This window comes from Hylobates moloch, unplaced genomic scaffold (genome assembly GCF_009828535.3).
Source record: "Hylobates moloch isolate HMO894 unplaced genomic scaffold, HMol_V3 SCAFFOLD_5, whole genome shotgun sequence".
In the NCBI taxonomy this organism is placed as follows: Eukaryota; Metazoa; Chordata; class Mammalia; order Primates; family Hylobatidae; genus Hylobates; species Hylobates moloch.
Window position 1 is genome coordinate 79,164,664 of NW_026652280.1, and position 19,142 is coordinate 79,183,805.

General features: G+C 40.7%; 1 protein-coding gene across 1 annotated transcript; it reads left to right on the forward strand.

The window, feature by feature from the left end:
• The first annotated feature begins 613 nt into the window (after positions 1 to 613).
• On the forward strand, positions 614 to 18,961 carry MS4A7 (membrane spanning 4-domains A7). The gene is given in 8 exon segments (XM_032152990.2): positions 614 to 743; positions 7,831 to 7,916; positions 7,919 to 7,977; positions 9,773 to 9,907; positions 11,680 to 11,736; positions 14,348 to 14,554; positions 17,640 to 17,741; positions 18,737 to 18,961. Coding segments are annotated over 7 exon segments (708 nt in total). The 5' UTR covers positions 614 to 743; positions 7,831 to 7,843; the 3' UTR covers positions 18,812 to 18,961.
• The last annotated feature ends 181 nt before the right edge of the window (positions 18,962 to 19,142 follow it).

Genomic DNA, 19,142 nt, shown 5'->3' on the forward strand with positions numbered 1-19,142 from the left:
CCTAAATATGAGTTTGTGTGGAGCCTGATGACTCTGCCTCTAACTCCAGTCCACTGGCGTCTTTCCCAAGATGTGCCTGGACTTCCCTGAGCATGAGGCCAAAGACGGAGAATGGAAACACCCAAAAGAAGTAACAAGGAGACACGGAATTTTCCACAGGTTGCTTTCAGCTTACCAAGAACCTGGAAAGTGAGAGAATAGATTCTCCAAAATTCAAAATTAACATTACTATTATCAATATTTATTAAGTGTCTACTTTTTATAAACTCTTTGCATCTTTTTTCTTTAATTCTCCCAACATCCACAGAGTGGAATTATTATTATCCATCCGCCATTTAATAGACAAGAAAACTCAGGCTAAGCAAAACTAGATGACTTACATAATTCTATGTAGGAGTAGGGAAAATGAATTTTAACTGGGACCGTACAAATCACTAGTCTGCACAAAGGTCTTTTTCTCATATGTCACTTCTATCTTGTGTCATTTTTCCAGACCTCAGAATTTAGAAAGAGGAAGCAGAGGCACTTTTTATATATCAACTGTCTGTAAGTACAGCAAAATTCACATCCTGTGTAATCATAAATACTGCTCTAAGAAAGGGACAGGAAGTCTCAGAGGCTGAGGAGCAGAGCACCAAGATCGTTCTGGCAGGAACAGCCAGTGGGAGGTTCCAGCTGAGCGCTCCCCAGAGGTGAGCTGACCCCCAGCCACAGCACACAGGACCAGGCTGCTGCGAGAACAGGTAGGCACCTTGGTTTAGATCATGACTTTTGGGGAAGATTGTGTGCTTTTGAAAAGACAGCCGGGGAATTGGATTATCATCCTGTCTCTGATTCTGACTACCTGTGTGAGTTGGAGCGTCAGCTCAGTCCCCTTTTTGGGTCTCAGTTTACTCACTTGTCAAATAAGAAAATTGGGTAAAACCATTCTTAGGTTTCCCTCATTGAGGTGATTTTCCTCAATGTTCTGCATTCTCCTGGTGTGTCACTCAGTCTTACACAGAGTCTACTCTCAACAAATACTATGCAATTAGACTGAATCTTGCATTAGAACCCCATGGTCCTACTCTAATTCTGTAATACAGAAAATTGCTGGGCAGAGCTGTTGACCTCCATGTCATGATTTATCTTCAAAGCACGGATTTTAGAGCTGTCTTGAAAGGTGTGGGTCCCTCCAGTCTATCTCCACAAGGCGAATGTGGAAGGACAAAGTGTCCTCTCAGACTGTGGTGTTTGGAGATGATAGCATCAGTCTGGAGACTTTCGTGAAACATAAAGAATCTTGGTTATCTAGGATTCCTCCTAAAAGTAGCAACGTGTATCAAAATTTAAGTGTCATAGATTTAAATGTAATAAATCCACTTCCATGCGTCATTCTGAGATAATTAAATGCAGGAGGCATCACAAAAGTGCAAAGATGTTCATTATTGCATTGTTCACAGTGGCAAAAAGAAAAAATAGAAACCACCTAAATAGTCATGAATATGTGATTGGTTAAATGAATCTAGAGACCTCCATTTATTTAAATATACCATTTAGCTTTTTTGTTGTAGTAAAATATACTTAAAATAATTGTAGCCTTTTAACCATGTGTGTTTGTTTGTTTGTTTTTTAATTGAGAAAGAGTTTTGCTCAGCCACCCAGGCTAGAGGGCAGTGGCGTGATCTCAGCTCACTGCAACCACCGTCTTCTGGGTTCAAGCGATTCTCCCATCTCAGCCTCCTAAGTAGCTGGGACTACAGGCAGTCACCATCATGCCCGGCTAATTTTTGTATTTTTTTTAGTAGAGACGGGGTTTCACCATGTTGGCCACACTGGTCTTGAATTCCTGACCTCAGGTGATCTGCCCGCCTTAGCCTCCCAAAGTGCTAGGATTACAGGCATGAGCCGCTGCACCCAGCCTTAACCATTTTTAGGTGTACAGTTCAGTGGCATTAAGCACATTCACACCATTGTGCAACCATCACCACCACCCAATTCCAGAACTTTCTTGTCTTCCCAAACTGGAACTCCGTGCCCATTAAACAATAGCTTTCCATTCCCCTCTCCCCCCAGCCCCCAGCAACCACCATTCTACTTTCTGTGAATTTGACTCTTCTAGGGGCCTCACATTAAGTAGAATCATACAATATTTGTCCTTTTGTGACTGGATTATTTCACTTGCCATATTGTCTTCAAGGTTCATCCATGTTGTGCCATGTATCAGAATCTATCATTTGCTTTTACATTTAGGATTTTTATTATTTCTATTCATTGGTCAAAGATGTCTACAGAATAATGTTGAGTGCAAAAAGAACAGGTATAAAATGGCATGGATAGAATGACTATTTCCGCAGACTTGTGAATGTCTGTGAACATACATAAAGAGGAGAGAGACAAAGTGACAGATGGGAAGAGAGAATGTAAAGAATATGTGTGTAGGAAACAAGACTGATTGGGTGGCAGTTGAAAGTTAAGGAGCTAATTTGTTTTCTTCTTCAAACTGTATTCCCTTGTAATGGTGGTAGTTTATGCACTCTTCCAAACAGAACAAACAGTTAAGAAATAACAAAGGAAAATAAATGTTCATGGTATCAGATAGGCTGTAGCCTGAAAGTATCAATTAAACTTTCGAGAAGTGTCTGTTCATGTCCTTTGCCCACTTTTTGATGGGGTTGTTTGTTTTTTTCTTGTAAATGTGTTTGAGTTCATTGTAGATTCTGTATATTAGCCCTTTGTCAGATGAGTAGGTTGCAAAAATTTTCTCCCATTCTGTAGGTTGTGTGTTCACTCTGATGGTAGTTTCTTTTGCTGTGCAGAAGCTCTTTAGTTTAATTAGATCCCATTTGTCAATTTTGGCTTTTGTTGCCATTGCTTTTGGTGTTTTAGACATGAAGTCCTTGCCCACACCTATGTCCTGAATGGTATTGCCTAGGTTTTCTTGTAGGATTTTAATGGTTTTAGGTCTAACATTTAAGTCTTTAATCCATCTTGAATTAATTTTTGTATAAGGTGTAAGGAAGGGATCCAGTTTCAGCTTTCTACATATGGCTAGCCAGTTTTCCCAGCACCATTTATTAAATAGCAAATCCTTTCCCCATTTCTTGTTTTTGTCAGGTTTGTCAAAGATCAGATAGTTGTAGATATGCGGCACCATTTCTGAGGGCTCTGTTCTGTTCCATTGATCTATGTCTCTGTTGTGGTACCAGTACCATGCTGTTTTGGTTACTGTAGCCTTGTAGTATAGTTTGAAGTCAGGTAGCATGATGCCTCCAGCTTTGTTCTTTTGGCTTAGGATTGACTTGGTGATGTGGGCTCTTTTTTGGTTCCATATGAACTTTAAAGTAGTTTTTTCCAATTCTGTGAAGAAAGTCATTGGTAGCTTGATGGGGATGGCATTGAATCTATAAATTACCTTGGGCAGTATGGCCATTTTCACGATATTGATTCTTCCAACTCATGAGCATGGAATGTTCTTCCATTTGTTTGTATCCTCTTTTATTTCATTGAGCAGTGGTTTGTAGTTCTCCTTGAAGAGGTCCTTCACATCCCTTGTAAGTTGGATTCCTAGGTATTTTATTCTCTTTGAAGCAATTGTGAATGGGAGTTCACTCATGATTTGGCTCTCTGTTTGTCTGTGATTGGTGTACAAGAATGCTTGTGATTTTTGTACATTGATTTTGTATCCTGAGACTTTGCTGAAGTTGCTAATCAGCTTAAGGAGATTTTTGGCTGAGACGATGGGGTTTTCTAGATATACAATCATGTCATCTGCAAACAGGGACAATTTGACTTCCTCTTTTCCTAATTGAATACCCTTTATTTCCTTCTCCTGCCTGATTGCTCTGGCCAGAACTTCCAGCACTATGTTGAATAGGAGTGGTGAGAGAGGGCATCCCTGTCTTGTGCCAGTTTTCAAAGGGAATGCTTCCAGTTTTTGCCCATTCAGTATGATATTGGCTGTGGGTTTGTCATAGGTAGCTCTTACAATTTTGAGATACATCCCATCAATACCTAATTTATTGAGAGTTTTTAGCATGAAGCGTTGTTGAATTTTGTCGAAGGCCTTTTCTGCATCTATTGAGATAATCCTGTGCTTTTTGTCTTTGGTTCTGTTTATATGCTGGATTACATTGATTGATTTGCGTATGTTGAACCAGCCTTGCATCCCAGGGATGAAGCCCACTTGATCATGGTGTATAAGCTTTTTGATGTGCTGCTGGATTCGGTTTGCCAGTATTTTATTGAGGATTTTTGCATCAATGTTCATCAAGGATATTGGTCTGAAATTCTCTTTTTTGGTTATGTCTCTGCCAGGCTTTGGTATCAGGACAATGCTGGCTTCATAAAATGTGTTAGGGAGGATTCCCTCTTTTTCTATCAATTGGAATAGTTTCAGAAGGAATGGTACCAGTTCCTCCTTGTACCTCTGGTAGAATTTGGCTGTGAATCCATCGGGTCCTGGACTGAAGACATTTATGCAGCCAAAAAACACACGAAAAAATGCTCATCATCACTGGCCATCAGAGAAATGCAAATCAAAACCACAGTGAGATACCATCTCACACCAGTTAGAATGGCCATCATTAAAAAGTCAGGAAACAACAGGTGCTGGAGAGGATGTGGAGAAATAGGAACACTTTTACACTGTTGGTGGGACTGTAAACTAGTTCAACCATTGTGGAAGTCAGTGTGGCAATTCCTCAGGGATCTAGAACTAGAAATACCATTTGACCCAGCCATCCCATTACTGGGTATATACCCAAAGGAGTATAAATCATGCTGCTATAAAGACACATGCACACATATGTTTATTGCGGCACTATTCACAATAGCAAAGACTTGGAACCAACCCAAATGTCCAACAACGATAGACTGGATTAAGAAAATGTGGCACATATACACCATGGAATACTATGCAGCCATAAAAAATGATGAGTTCATGTCCTTTGTAGGGACATGGATGAAACTGGAAAACATCATTCTCAGTAAACTATCGCAAGGACAAAAAACCAAACACCGCATGTTCTCACTCATAGGTGGGAATTGAACAATGAGAACTCATGGACACAGGAAGGGGAACATCACACTCTGGGGACTGTTGTGGGGTAGGGGGAGGGGGGAGGGACAGCATTTGGAGATATACCTAATGCTAAATGACGAGTTAATGGGTGCAGCAAAACAACATGGCACATGGATACATATGTAACAAACCTGCACATTGTGCACATGTACCCTAAAACCTAAAGTATAATAAAAAAAGAAAAAAAGAAAAAAAAACTTTTGAGTCCTAGCTTCAGGCTGAGAATCAAGCATTTTCTGCAGTCCTTGGGTATGAGATTCGAAAAATAAAGAAAGGAACGCAGAATTCAGGAGGCTGGTGACGAAGACTAGTAGGAAGGAGTCTAGTTGGTATATTTGGGCTATTGAGCCACACAGAGCAAGGTAAAAGCCAAGTTTCTACAACATGAAAGCAATTTGGGAAATAGGAATCCTCAACCTATATTCCCTAAGATCAGCAGTGTCCCTGGGGGAGGATATGGAACTGATGAGTGGCAGCCAATGCTTCAACAATAGGGGAGGAACAATAGAGAGGATGAGAATCAGGTGTAGCTAGCCGGGCAAGCACAAACCTATAGGGATATAGAAGAGCTCTGGTGTTAGATGGCCTGTGCCCAAATCTTGCCTCCACTACCTGTTAGATAAGCAATCTTGTGCAAGCTATTTCACCTCTCCAAGCCTCATTTTTATTATCTTCAGAGTTCAGCACCCATCTCTGAGAGTGCAGATTAAATGAGACTGTCACAAAGCTCTTAAGAGAATGCCACATTCATAGTACATGCCCAATCAGTGTTAGCAATGATTATCATTTTACCATGAACTACTGTTTGATTCTGAAACCTAGAATTTCTCTAAGCTTGAGACTTTTTCTCCTTCTCTGGCTTTAAAGATGTGCTGGAAGGCTCACCCTGGCTCCACTGCGGGGATTCAGCTTCAACATTTTTCCCCTCACAGGACATGTAACCTCACCCACACTTCTACTCAGATTTCAAAATTCCAAGAAATGAAAATTATCTCCTTAAACAAAGAGAACTTTAGGTTTAATAATTCTTCAGATAAAGTACTTCATGCCCGGACAGCATGAGAAACTAGACTAAGGCACAGATCTACAAGTAGAAATAAAACGGAGGTCGAAACATGGATTGATTATTATGGAACACCTGATAAAACTCAGAGAGTTACAACAAAAGGCACTCACGTATGTCATTCAATCCTCACAAGAGTCCTGCAGGATAGTGTCATTATCCCTATTTTACAGATAAGGAAATTGGGGATGAATGAGGGAAAGTATCCTGTCCACGGCCAGCTCATCAGTATCAGAACTGGGCTTCCAATGAATATTAGATAAAACTGATATATTTTGGGAGTTTATCACATGCCTCCCCCTATGTTGAGTCCATTATATGTGTCATGTTATCTAACCTGTATCACAAACCTATGAAGTGGTGAAAATACCTTGCCCAGGGTGAGTTTAGCAGTAACTGGTGGATATGGGATCTGAACATAGGACTGGACTCCAAGACATATGCTCAGATGTGCAACTAGGCGCCTAGGCACTGGACTCCAATCTCAGTGCACTTTTCCATCTCCCTCACTAGGAAGAGATTCTAGGTGTCATTTCCAATTTTTACATGTTATTCACTCCACCCAAGAGAGGCCGGAACCATTCCTAAAGCACCAACACATTGAGGCAAAATGTCAGGCAGCAGAGCTGTGGCACCTTTCAAGGACCACAAGCCTTTAACTAAACTCTGGCCTTCAGTAGGGAGAATGCTGAGCTGAAAACAAATCTGGGCAACATTTCAGGTGCTGAGCCTTGTTGCTGACACCACAGAGGCCCAGCAATGCTGCTGAGTTGCTCCTGGAATCTACAAGGGAACTGGAAATGTTAGGAAGGGAGAAAAGAAGGAAGAGGAAGAGGAGGAGAATTAACATGGCATAGAGAAAAAAAATATCACAAGCCACTGAGCCGGATAAGTCTCAATCCAGTCATGTAAACGCAGACTGTTAATATTTGCTACCATATATTGAACACATTCTAAGTGCCAGGCTAAGTACTTTATGTGACTATTTCATTCAATGGAAGTCACTTGAGCTTATTAGCCCCAGGTTTCTAATGTACAAAATTGATTTAATAACATGTAAGTTACAGGGTTGTTATAAGGATTAGAGCTGCAATGGTCTAATGCTTGGAATTCAGCAGGAGTTAAGTAAATGTTTACATTACTAATTACAAAGCCAATATAAGCAAGGAGGAAGATTCTGGATGGGACAGGCCATCTTGCTATAGGAAAGGAAAGTGGAACAGCATTCGTCCTCAACATTTTTATGAAGATAAAATGAAGACTGGAGTAGAAGACTGATCAGTGCAGGTGTAGCATAAAAGTGTAATCCTGGAAGATGTGGTGGGAGAAGGTAGCACAAGTGAAGCAGAGACACAAGAGATAGGGAAGGGAAGCTGGAAGCAGAGGTCATTGGAGGGAGAGGGAGATGGACACATTCAGGGCTACAAAGCAAGTTCTATGTGATTTGCTCAGCTCTCAATTGTGGGACCCCTCAAAATGTGTACAGTACTCTCCCAGTGACATGCTTCTTGACCACAATGGATGAACTGTGCCCAACATGCCCGCTTTCCAATGCTCCACTGATCCCCATGTTTTGTTTCTGAAGGACAACCAGCCTTGGAATAATGGCAAATACCTTCTTAAGTTCCTACAAAGTATGGTCCCTGGGAAGCTTATGTCTGTAAGTCAAACCTTGGGAAGTAACTGAGTTTGATGCCTCTTCCAGCATCATCAGCATCATGCTACTGCAATCCCAAACCACAGGAGTTTTTGACAGCTTTACACCAAAGGGCATCACTATCCCTCAAAGAGAGGTTACCAAAACGAAGATTACCTGCAGAACGGGCTGCCAACAGAAACCACCGTTCTTGGGGTAAGTCCACCTCATTATAAGGGGAATATTGAGAAAATACTTTGTAAATGTATCTAGACTACAGATCTACAGTGGGTCTGGGAAACTCTTTCACTCTTCTCTGGCTGAGTCCAGGCTAATGAGGACATGAAATGGAGCTTTAAGGGAAGACTATATCCTCTGCAGCAGTTTCTAGAAACTAAAACCACTAGATCTTTTTCACTAGCATGCTTCACAATTAACAGGTTAGTCTTTCTTATTTTATTTATTTATATATTTATTTATTTTGAGACGGAATCTCCCTTTGTCACCCAGGGTGGAGTGCAGTGGCACGATCTCAGCTCACTGCAACCTCCACCTCCTGGGTTCAAGTGATTCTTCTGCCTCAGCCTCCCGAGTAGCTGGGACTATGTGTGCATGCCACCATGCCCAGCTAATTTTTGTATTCTTAGTAGAGATGGGGTTTCACCATATTGGCCAGGCTGGTCTTGAACTCCTGACCTTGTGATCCACCCGCCTTGGCCTCCCAAAGTGCTGGCATTACAGGCATAAGCCACCGTGCCCAGCCACAAATTAGTCTTTCTTATTTTGTCGTTAGAACAGTAAAAATTTTCTATTTAACCATATGGATTTTACTCAATATGATTAAATTAACTTTGAGCTCATTTTTCAAATATTTTGAGATGAGACGATCAAGACTAATCTCATGACCCATTTTTTCCCCATTCATATGAGTAACTATAAGACATCCAACTGTCCCAGATCATCATCCCTCATATCCAGAACTTTAATCTCCATGTGGTTTTGAATACCCTCTTATAATACCCAGGTCCGATTTGCTGCCTATTTAGATGGATCTCCCTGCCCTGTTTCTTTACAATCTATTCTTAGTACAGCAGGTAGGGTAATCTTTTAAAAATGAAAGTTAGATAATGTATTCTGCTGGCTCAAAATTATCCAGTGGGATTCCTTTTTTGCTCAAAATGAAAAGCAAAGTTGGTAAAACATAGCCTAAAAATCCCTACATAGTTTGCACCATGCCTCCAGTACTTCACAAGCCTCATGTCCTACTACTTTGCTCTTAACTCTATTGGGCCTTGCATGGAACTTGTCTGTACCTTTACAGACAAGACATAGTACACATATAAGCTCTCCAATGGTGATGATTTTCATTTGCTTCATTCCCTCGTGCGTGGCACACAACATACCTGTTGTGGTATTCAATAACTGTTGATGATATGAATGGTTGACTTTTTTTATTTCTCCTATGTTTGCATCATCTTTCAATTGCACGTGCATTAAACTATGAGCAAAAGCATGGGCTTTAGAGCAAGCTAACAGCTAAACTTCAGTTCTTCCACTTGCGAAATAATTATTATTAAAATCCAATGATGAACAAAATAAGATGAATTACAGCAGAAGAGATGACCTGCTCTATCTAATTTCAACTGAAAAAGCTCTTCATTAACACTGTTGTGCAAAGTTTGCTCTCTATTTCCACCTCACTGGACAACTTTTTTATCTACTTTTCAAGAAAATAAATTTAAAAACTGTCAAGTATCTTTTTCAAAAAAAGTTAAAATGTGTGTATGATCACTTTCTGATTTGCTAGTTTAATAATCCTATCAGAAAAGAAGAGGTTAGCTATATATGACTTCCTCTAGAAGCATATTTATTGGCTCCTTGTAACATTTTTCCTCTTTAATATAACAAATTATAATGTACTTTATACTCCTTATACTTTACAATGTGCATTCAAATAATCACTTTTATCTGTTTGAAGTGCAGTCTAGATTTCCTGTCTTCTCTCTTGTAGACTGTCCAGATCCTGTGTTGCCTGATGATTTCAAGTCTGGGGGCCATCTTGGTTTTTGCTCCCTACCCCTCCCACTTCAATCCAGCAATTTCCACCACTTTGATGTCTGGGTACCCATTTTTAGGAGCTCTGTGTGTGAGTAGAATGGGGACTCTAAGAGGGGACATGCTTTATAAATGCTAACCAGGTGCATAGTCGTGGAGTGACTCAGACTCCAAGAGGCCAGGAGGCAAAAGAAGGCAAGGCCTCGACTTTCCTTCTATCATTGCCCCACATCACATTTCCCCTATTCAAGAAGAGCAGCAGAGAGACTTAATCTGTCTTCCTGCAGAGCAGGGGGCAAGAGGGAATGGTAATACAACGAGTATACCAGCACAGAATTTCTTACCTGGCATTACAGCATACCTCTAGAAAAGTGGATGCTTTTCCATATCCCTCTTTGAGGCTTTGATGAGGCCATTGGATTCCCTCCATTGTAAGAATAATTAACTTTTCAGGTAGAGAGTGAGAAGGCCATTTTTAAACAATAAAACGAGCACCACTGGTTGATGCCACAGGTTTGCAGAGATTTGGATTAACAAGGGTAAGATTCATGGGAGGAAGGGACATGCTTGCTGTGTGTCCAGAGGTAACCCTGAGCACTTGAGAAACTCTCTTTGCTGCCTTCCACCTAATGGCTCATGAAAAAGGGCCCAGTAGATGTGTTTTTCAGAGAGTGGCCAGGGCAGACTCACACTTCCCACAAAGGGTTATTTTTTCTCCACGTAGCATTTTGTACAAAGGATAAAAAGCAAATATTCTGGGCAGATGAACTGTACTAAGGTACCACTTCTGTGTGGATACAGTCCCTGTGTGACCACAAACTGTGCAGTCATGTAAGGAGGCCCTGCTCCTGCCCCAGAGCACAATTTGTCCTTGACTTCTCCTATAACCAGTGGTTGTGGGCCCCACATCTCCTTAGAGAAGCTAGCATTAGCTCATACTGGACCCTCTTTGCCTGTGATTATTCAATATCCAAGCCACACACTTAAGCAAATTTTCAGCTTCTCAGAATACCCTTCCTCTGCCAGCTGGATCTTTAATACCACTGAGATTAAATACTGATTTCTGGGGCTTTATGATAAAGACTTCATGTCTGAGCCTGCTCTTCCCACTTTCCTCAACTCCCATTCTGACTCAAGCAACACACACCAATAACTTCCAGTCCATGTGTTTCTGCACCTTGTCCCATCAGAGCCTCTTTCCTGAGTGCTTCTGTTGGCTGTTCCTATCTCTCTGTCCATTCAAGTCATTGGTCCATCTCAACCACCTCTCTTTCAACCCTGTAATTTAGTAACACTCTTCTCCTTCCCATGTACACCTTTTCTCCAGGCCTTCTCGGTTCCTAGCGATTTCCACTAAAACAAATCCAACCCCTCTGTGCATCTGCATGTCATTCAAAGTCAATATAGACATTCTTATATCAGGTGGGAATTAGGCCTCTCTAGCAATATACATCCACATGATTTCTGCAATATTCTCTCCCTAAAAGTTTTACAACATCACATTTTTTTGGTTTGGAAATGATATGTAATTTTTATTTTTTTATTATTATACTCTAAGTTTTAGGGTACATGTGCACAACATGCAGGTTTGTTACATATGTATACATGTGCCATGTCGGTGTGCTGCACCCAGTAACTCGTCATTTAACATTAGGTATATCTCCTAATGCTATCCCTCCCCCCCCCCCACCCCACAACAGGCTCTGGTGTGTGATGTTCCCCTTCCTGTGTCCATGTGTTCTCATTGTTCAATTCCCACCTATGAGTGAGAACATCACTTTTTGATTGACTGATTGACAGTGACATGGTGGGCACATTTCCACAAGACAGCTGAATTGATCCATTTCTCTCTTTTCTGAGCAGTTTGGCATTACTGGATCCCTCTCAATTATCTCTGGAAAACAATCAACTAAACCCTTTGTAAGTATAAGGACCATCAAATCTCAGCTGGTTGGAATTGAAGGAACGTCAGAGTTAATTCTTCTAGTTTAAAAATCCCTATTTTACAATTTAGGGAGATAAAGGTTAGAACAGGCTAGGAAGCCCAGATTTTCCTGGCTGTCCCATTGATAGAACCAAGAGTAGAGCCCAAATTTCTTGCCTTCTAGATCAGTGCTCTTTCTTCTACAAAATGGTGCTTCTGGATTCTATTCCAAGCTTGGAGGAGGTTTACCTCAGTTATTTAAAAAGTGTACATTTTTAAATGTACCATGGACTCTTTACAGCTTGTAACCTTGACCTTGAATAAGGTAGCCACCCATCCCAGAGAGAGCCTACAGATCCTTTTTTCTATAAAACCTGCCTCCTGGGGTTCTTTTTGATGCCAAATGTCCCCATTCATAGAGTTGGGACTTCACACAAATTCTAGCCCTTCAGTGTCAGAGTGACCAATTGTCTTGGTTTTCCCAGGACTGTCTCAGTTTTAGCCCAGAAAGCCTATATCCTGGGAAACCCCTTACTTCCCAGGCAAACCAGGATAACTGGTTGACCCTACTCTGTGACCATGGTAACAAGTTGAAAGAAGTCCATGATGTATTTTCAAATTTCTACTATTTAAGCAACTGAAATAAACCTCATTCAGTCAAATATCACGTGGAGAGGCATTCATTCCTCTGTCAGAAGAGGGTGTTGCCATCTTTTTCCAGGCTGGAGGAGATTATTTCCATCCAAAGACCCATACTTGATAATTGGATGTTCAAAAAAAAAATCAGTTTAAAGTAAGGTGGGAGAAAATAAGGGTGATGGAGTAGAGGTGAGGGGGATGTCTGCAATGTCAGCACTGATTGCAGCACCAAACTCAACGACAATACCACTCATGCCACTGCCAACATCCCCCTGGCTTCCTCAACAACTTTATAATTATTATATTGCCCTAAGTGCTTCTAGAATATGACCTTTGGTCTCTCCCTAGAAACCCAATGTATGTCTTCTTACTTAAAGGAGCAGCTTTAGAGAAAAGACAGAAGCAAACTGAAGAAGTTGGAATACCTACCTACAGGTGGATCAGGCCTATGAGAACCACATTCACCACACCATTTCCCAACTCCTACATTTTAGGAGAAAGGATTCTCCCGTAGCATGAAGATTCACTAGCAAAGACACTGATGTGCCAGGCTCTGTGTGAGGTTTCCAGCACATGCTCCTCTCTGTTTAAGCATCATTGGAAGACAATGTATGTTGGGAAGGATGGTTGTCCTGCCCTTTTCTACTCCCGCTCTATAGCAACATGGATTCATGTGCTGAGTCTTTGAAGGAAAAGTAGTCCCAGTGGGCAGTATCTTTGCCCAAAGCTACCATATGAGCAATGGAGCCCACATGTTGTTCTTTGTCCCACTTGTGGAGCCCACATTGTTGTCAAGTCCAAGCATAGATTTCCCTTTCTGTGTATTCAGTGCATTTGGGAAGCCACTTCTGAGATCAGAAGATTCATCTTCCACATTTTATAAAAGAGATAACTTAAGCCCAGAGTAAGAAGGACTTGCTCAAGCACACAGATGGATCAGTGACAGATGGGTCAGTGACAGAGCTAGGATAGGAGGAGAGGTTTTCAGATTCTAAGTCCAGAACTATGACTCCAACCAATGAATGCTGTGAACTCTTCAAAACCCTCTTCCATAATCCTGGGTTCTAGACTGCAGCTTCAATCATCAGGAGCATATACCAGCCTCATGCACCATCCGTGTGTCCTCATCTGTGCCTAGCCAGGCCCTGTATCTTCTTGAGTCAGGATGTGGCTTTTCCCTAAATCACCTCTGTGGGTGTGTGGCAGGCAAGAGAGAAAGTCTGCTATGGAGAGAAGTAAAGGCTTTATAGCTGCTTCCTCCCTTTCTCCCTCCAAGGTTTATGAGAAAAGTGGCTAGAGACTGATAATATTTCTGTTTGTGAATGGGTGGAGAGAGAAGCACAAGGTCTAAGCCCATGTGCCTCTGCCTCATGCTCTGTCACTTAGGAAAATCGAAGGCATACGCTTGTCATATTGAACAAATATTGATTGTGAATTCAAGATCAATTGCTTGTCAATTGAAAGTCTATTTTATGTTCCCATAGACCTATAGATAGGTTTTCCAACTTTTCCAGTTTGCCTCCACCTTTTCTCTGAAGCTGCTCTTTTATGTAAATCAAAGTCATGGATTCAGTTTACCAGAGGGGACCAAAGTCCATATTCTAGAAGCCCTTAAGGCAACAGAATGATTCTAAGGCTATTGAAGAAGTCATGGGAGACGTTGGCAGTGACCTGAGCAGCACTGTCTCTATCTTGAGTGCTATAGAGAGTCAAGGGGCAAGAACTCCTCTCCCTATAGAGGAATTATCCATGCATTTTCTTATTCAATAAGCATTTACTAATTATATCACATGATTAACTAAATAGTGACAAGAGATACAAAGATGAATAAAACACAGTTTGTGCCCACACAAGGAAACAGGAAGGAAACAGACCCAAGGAAGCACCATTGCAGTACAATGGACAGAGGACTAATAGTGTCATGTGCTGATTCTGTGATGAGAACCCAATGCAGAGTTTCTCTTCCAGGACCTGAGCAGCTTGACCTCAAATGCAGTGAGTTCTGTTACTGCAGGGGCAGGCCTCTTTCTCCTTGCTGACAGCATGGTAGCCCTGAGGATTGCCTCTCAACATTGTGGCTCAGAAATGGATTATCTATCCTCATTGCCTTATTCGGAGTACTATTATCCAATATATGAAATCAAAGATTGTCTCCTGACCAATGTCAGTTTAACAGTGAGTAGTTTCAGACTGAATATCCTGTCATGTGAAATCTCTGTGTCTCCCCTTTGCATAATCTCTGCTTTTCTGGCAGTCTCTGGTCGGTCGGTCCGAATGCCTGGAGACAGACAGAAATAAACAAAAACTTGTGGTTGGAAGAGGCCTGTCTGCTGACCGCATGGTGTGGGGGATGTACTATAGAAAGTCAAAAGAGGAAATCAAGAAGGACAGTAGGGAGTCTATCCCCTGGTCTTTCTTATCACAAACACTCCAACCTCAATGGGTTTAACTCTTAAAGTACAACCTTTGTTGTACTCATCACAGGCAGAAATATTCTTCCTACTCATCACAGGCAGAAATATTCTTCATTTGAATTATATTTTAATTTGGGATTATCTCTTTTGGGTTCTTTTCCAGGGGTTGGATGCCCCTACCCCTTAAAGATGCTTGTCTTCTGATCATCAGTGAATTGAGGACTAGCAGAGGCTGTTATGGTGTTTAAGTTAATCTTCAAATGCGAGCCTGTATGCTACATTATGTTAGGCAGAAAACTTGAACCTTAAGTCCAAATACGTAGTTATTTTGTACTTTGGTCTAACAGGGCTGACAGAGAGTGGTGGGAAGGGAGACAGCCTATCATGGATTTGACTTCTAGAAAAAATGTCAACCTCTGGGCAGCATTTTCTTGGCACCTTTCTCCCAAACTTGATGATCACTACCTGTTCGTGGTGACAAGCCTTGCTTATTCAATCCTATAAATATAGTATCATGGTGTTAAAACCATAAACCAGTGGCCTTTTAAGAAGAAAGACTTCTTCCTCTATGAATCCTCCTAGTTAGAGCACAGGGAACCCAAGGTAGTATTTCTCATTCCCTTGGATCCATCTATCTCACAAATCTCAGAAAATGTGTGCAAGCTTTTGCACTCCTGTGGGTCTGATCATGTGACCCAGAGATTGTCAAAAGCAACCTCTTTGGTTCAGGAGCTTGAGGAAGTGGAAAAGCACAGAGACCCGTCTGGAGGAAACCCAGTACATAGTGTCATCCTGGTGCAGGACAGACATCTGGTAAAGCAGGGGTGGGAGAGGCATATTGGGGGTTTAATTTAAAGAAAATGAATTTCATTATCTCAAACTGCCTCCCATTCTGAGACAACTGGAGTCCAAAAGAACTTCCTACGATATCAGAGAAGTTGCAACATAGCAGCCTAAGCAGACTCCAAAGGCCTACTCTTTGTTAATTAACACAGCAATTACCTGAACAAAAGTAACGAAATTTTAAAAATTAAAAAATACATAGCCAAGGTTAGAAGAAGAAAGGAAGGGAGGGCAGAAGGAAAAACAAATTAAGGAAGAAAGATGTCTTAGTTTCCAGAAGCTAAGAAGGCTCCTAAAGCCAAATCATCATACAAGAGCTGAGGCCAAAAAAACAAGGAAGTCTGAATAGGAATATTGGTGTTAGAAGCTAGGATCACACGGTTTTAACATCCATGACAAGATTTGGCATTGGGCAGAGCCATAAAGCTCATATTGAGTACCCTGCAAAAATGTTGAAAGCTGAGACTGAATATTTACTCAATTTGTGAAAATAATATAAAGAAAATTCTGCCCAACATCCCAAGAAGTTTCAAGAAAATCTTCCATCAGCTCACTAAGCTTTGTGCAAGTGTGCCATCTGAATTCATAATTACATAAAATAGGGGAACCTCAAATAAAGGGATTAAGTTAAAAACTGCTACAAGATATGTGAAACTTCTAAGGTTCTAGCAGAATCAAATCTAAAACTACTATCTAAGGAGATGTCCATAAACCCAACTTATAAGATGCCTTCCTATTAAAGAACCCTACCACTACCACTGTCTACACACTTAAGTTATCTAATAACCAAAATATTATGAGAAACATAACAACAGCACAAAAAAATGAGTAGCAGCAGCAAATGGGGAAACATGAGAGTCAGAAGCTCAAGAATTGGAGATAACATAATAATTTGAACAAGGCTATTATGAAAATACATTTTAAATCATTAAAGATGTTTAAAAAGTAATAGAAACCAGGCCAGGTGTGGTGGCTCACACCTGTAATCCCAGCACATTGGGAGTCTGAGGTGGGTGGATCACCTGAGGCCAGGAGTTTGAGACCAGCCTGGCCAACATGGTGAAACGCCGTCTCTACTAAAAATACAAAAATCAGCCAGGGATGGTGGTGCACGCCTGTAATCCTAGCTACCTGGGAGGCTGTGGCAGGGGAATAGCTTGGACTGAGGAGGCAGAGGTTGCAGTGAGCTGAGATCACACCATTGTACTCCAGGCTGGGTGACGGAATGAGACCCTGTCTAAAAAAAAAAAAAAAAAAAAAAAAAAAAAAAACCAAAATTAAAAAAAAAGGACAGTAAAGAAAAAAAAAGATATGTGCATTTGAGAAAAAAATGAAATCACATAATTGGAAATGAAAATTGTCTTTGAAATTAAAAACTGAGCAGATCAGTTAAACAGCAGATTCAATATATTCAAGGAAACAAAGAGTGAAATGGAATTTAGATTTGATTAAATCACACAGAACACAACACATTATGTGTGTTTGGAAAAGATGGATGAAAGCCTAAAAGGCATGATGGATGCAGGGAAGTGGAGAGGTTCAATACATACCTAATAGGAGTCCCAATAAGAGATTATAAAAGAGTGTATGCAAAAGTAAATAACTAGAAATTTTTTAGAATTTAATAAAAACACAAGATTTCAGATTGAACGAATGCACTGAGACCACTGCAGGATACACAGAATCAAATACACACCTAGAAATATCATCATGACAATAAAAATACCATAGTCAAAAAGAAAATAATAAAAGCAACCAGAGATAAGTGGCAGATTACTCTCATCTATCATTAGGTGGGATGCCAAAGTTCTGAGATGATGCAGTTGCTGTTTATTTCCCTTCATCTATTAAGAAATCTGAAAGAGAAAGCAGAAAAGAGGATTAAGCAATTTTCCCTGTCCCCTTTTCTCTGCATTGCTGGAGCCTCATCGCCCTGTCTCCTCTTAGTTAGGCACAAGGGCTAGCTTGTGTTGGGTACCAGCCATTCATGTCCTGATTTGCAGGGTGTCCTAGTGGTGATGCTCGTCTTCACTGTGCTGGAGCTCTTATTAGCTGCATACAGTTCTGTCTTTTGGTGGAAACAGCTCTACTCCAACAACCCTGGGGTGAGTATGCTGACATGTCACGTGATACCTGCTGTGTCTCAGGTCCAGGCTACAATAATCCAGGCTCAAAAAGTGGCAGAAAGAAGAATCAATTATTGTTCATGAGGTGCATGTGGAAGGCCACTTTTATAATAAAAAAAATGAGTTTAAAAGTGAAACCCCATCTCTACTAAAAATACAAAAAACTAGCCAGGTGCAGTGGCACACGCCTGTAGTCCCAGCTAGTTGGGAGGCTGAGGCAGGAGAATTGCTTGAACCCAGGAGGTGGAGGTTGCAGTGAGCTGCAACTGCACTGCAGCCTGGGTGACAGAGTGAGACTCAGTCTCAAAAAAAAAAAAAAAGACTTTATATAAATGGGCTCCTTCCGGAGGACACTCTGGTCATCTGGGATCAGCTGGTGTCTACTGGGAAGCAGACCAGTTAGAGAATTGCTTAATATGAAGCTAGTTGGCTTTAGAAATCACATAGGCCAACCCCTCATGAAAGAACCAAGGCTTGGATAAAATTACATAGAAAATGAATGATACAGACTATTGGGCTGAGAATGAGAACGTGTATCCCCTCACTTCTATCAGGAACACAGCCACCTGCCTCCTGAGAGAGTCTCCCTAGCCAAGTTTCCTTGTTAATGTGATGAGACTTTACTAGAATGTCTCTGTCCTGTTTATGCTTCCCTGTGCTCTTCCTTGTATCACCTTAGCTCTTGATGTCACAATTTTAAAATATTTTCATTTCCCCTAAAGGCTACAACAACAAAAGAAATGTTTATAGAATTTGGATGAATTATGATTTAACTATGATCCTATTTAAAATAGTAAAATAATTAGTAGACTGGAGAATGGCATTATTTTTAATTAATATTGCTGCAATTACATATTATGGCAAAGTTGGAAGAGCTAGTACTACACAAAACTTGGGGAAAAGGTATTATGAGTTATTTTTTTTAATCTCCAAAATCAAAGTTTAAAAATTCTAACCAATTATGTATTTTCTAGAGTTCATTTTCCTTGACCCAGTCACAAGATCATATTCAACAGGTCATAAAGAGTTCTTCACAGTCTTGGATATAAGTAACTCTTGGCCTCAGAGGAAGGAAACGCAACCCAATACTCATGGTCAAGTGTGATTAGACTTTCCTGAAATCTCTGTCATTTTAGATACTGTGAAATAAATTTAAAAAAAAAAACTTTTGTTTTGTATTTGTTTACTATGAGTCGTCATTTAATTTCTCTTGAAAATAATTTCCTCAAAGCCCAAGTCAGTAAAATATTATCAGCCAGTCTTCCAAGATGGTCATAAACTTTATAAACTGCTTTGGGTAAACTGGGCAGAAGGTGATACACAGAAGGGAAAATGTGCACTCATGCTAGTGTGAATTTGGTAAGTCGTGTGACTCTGCAG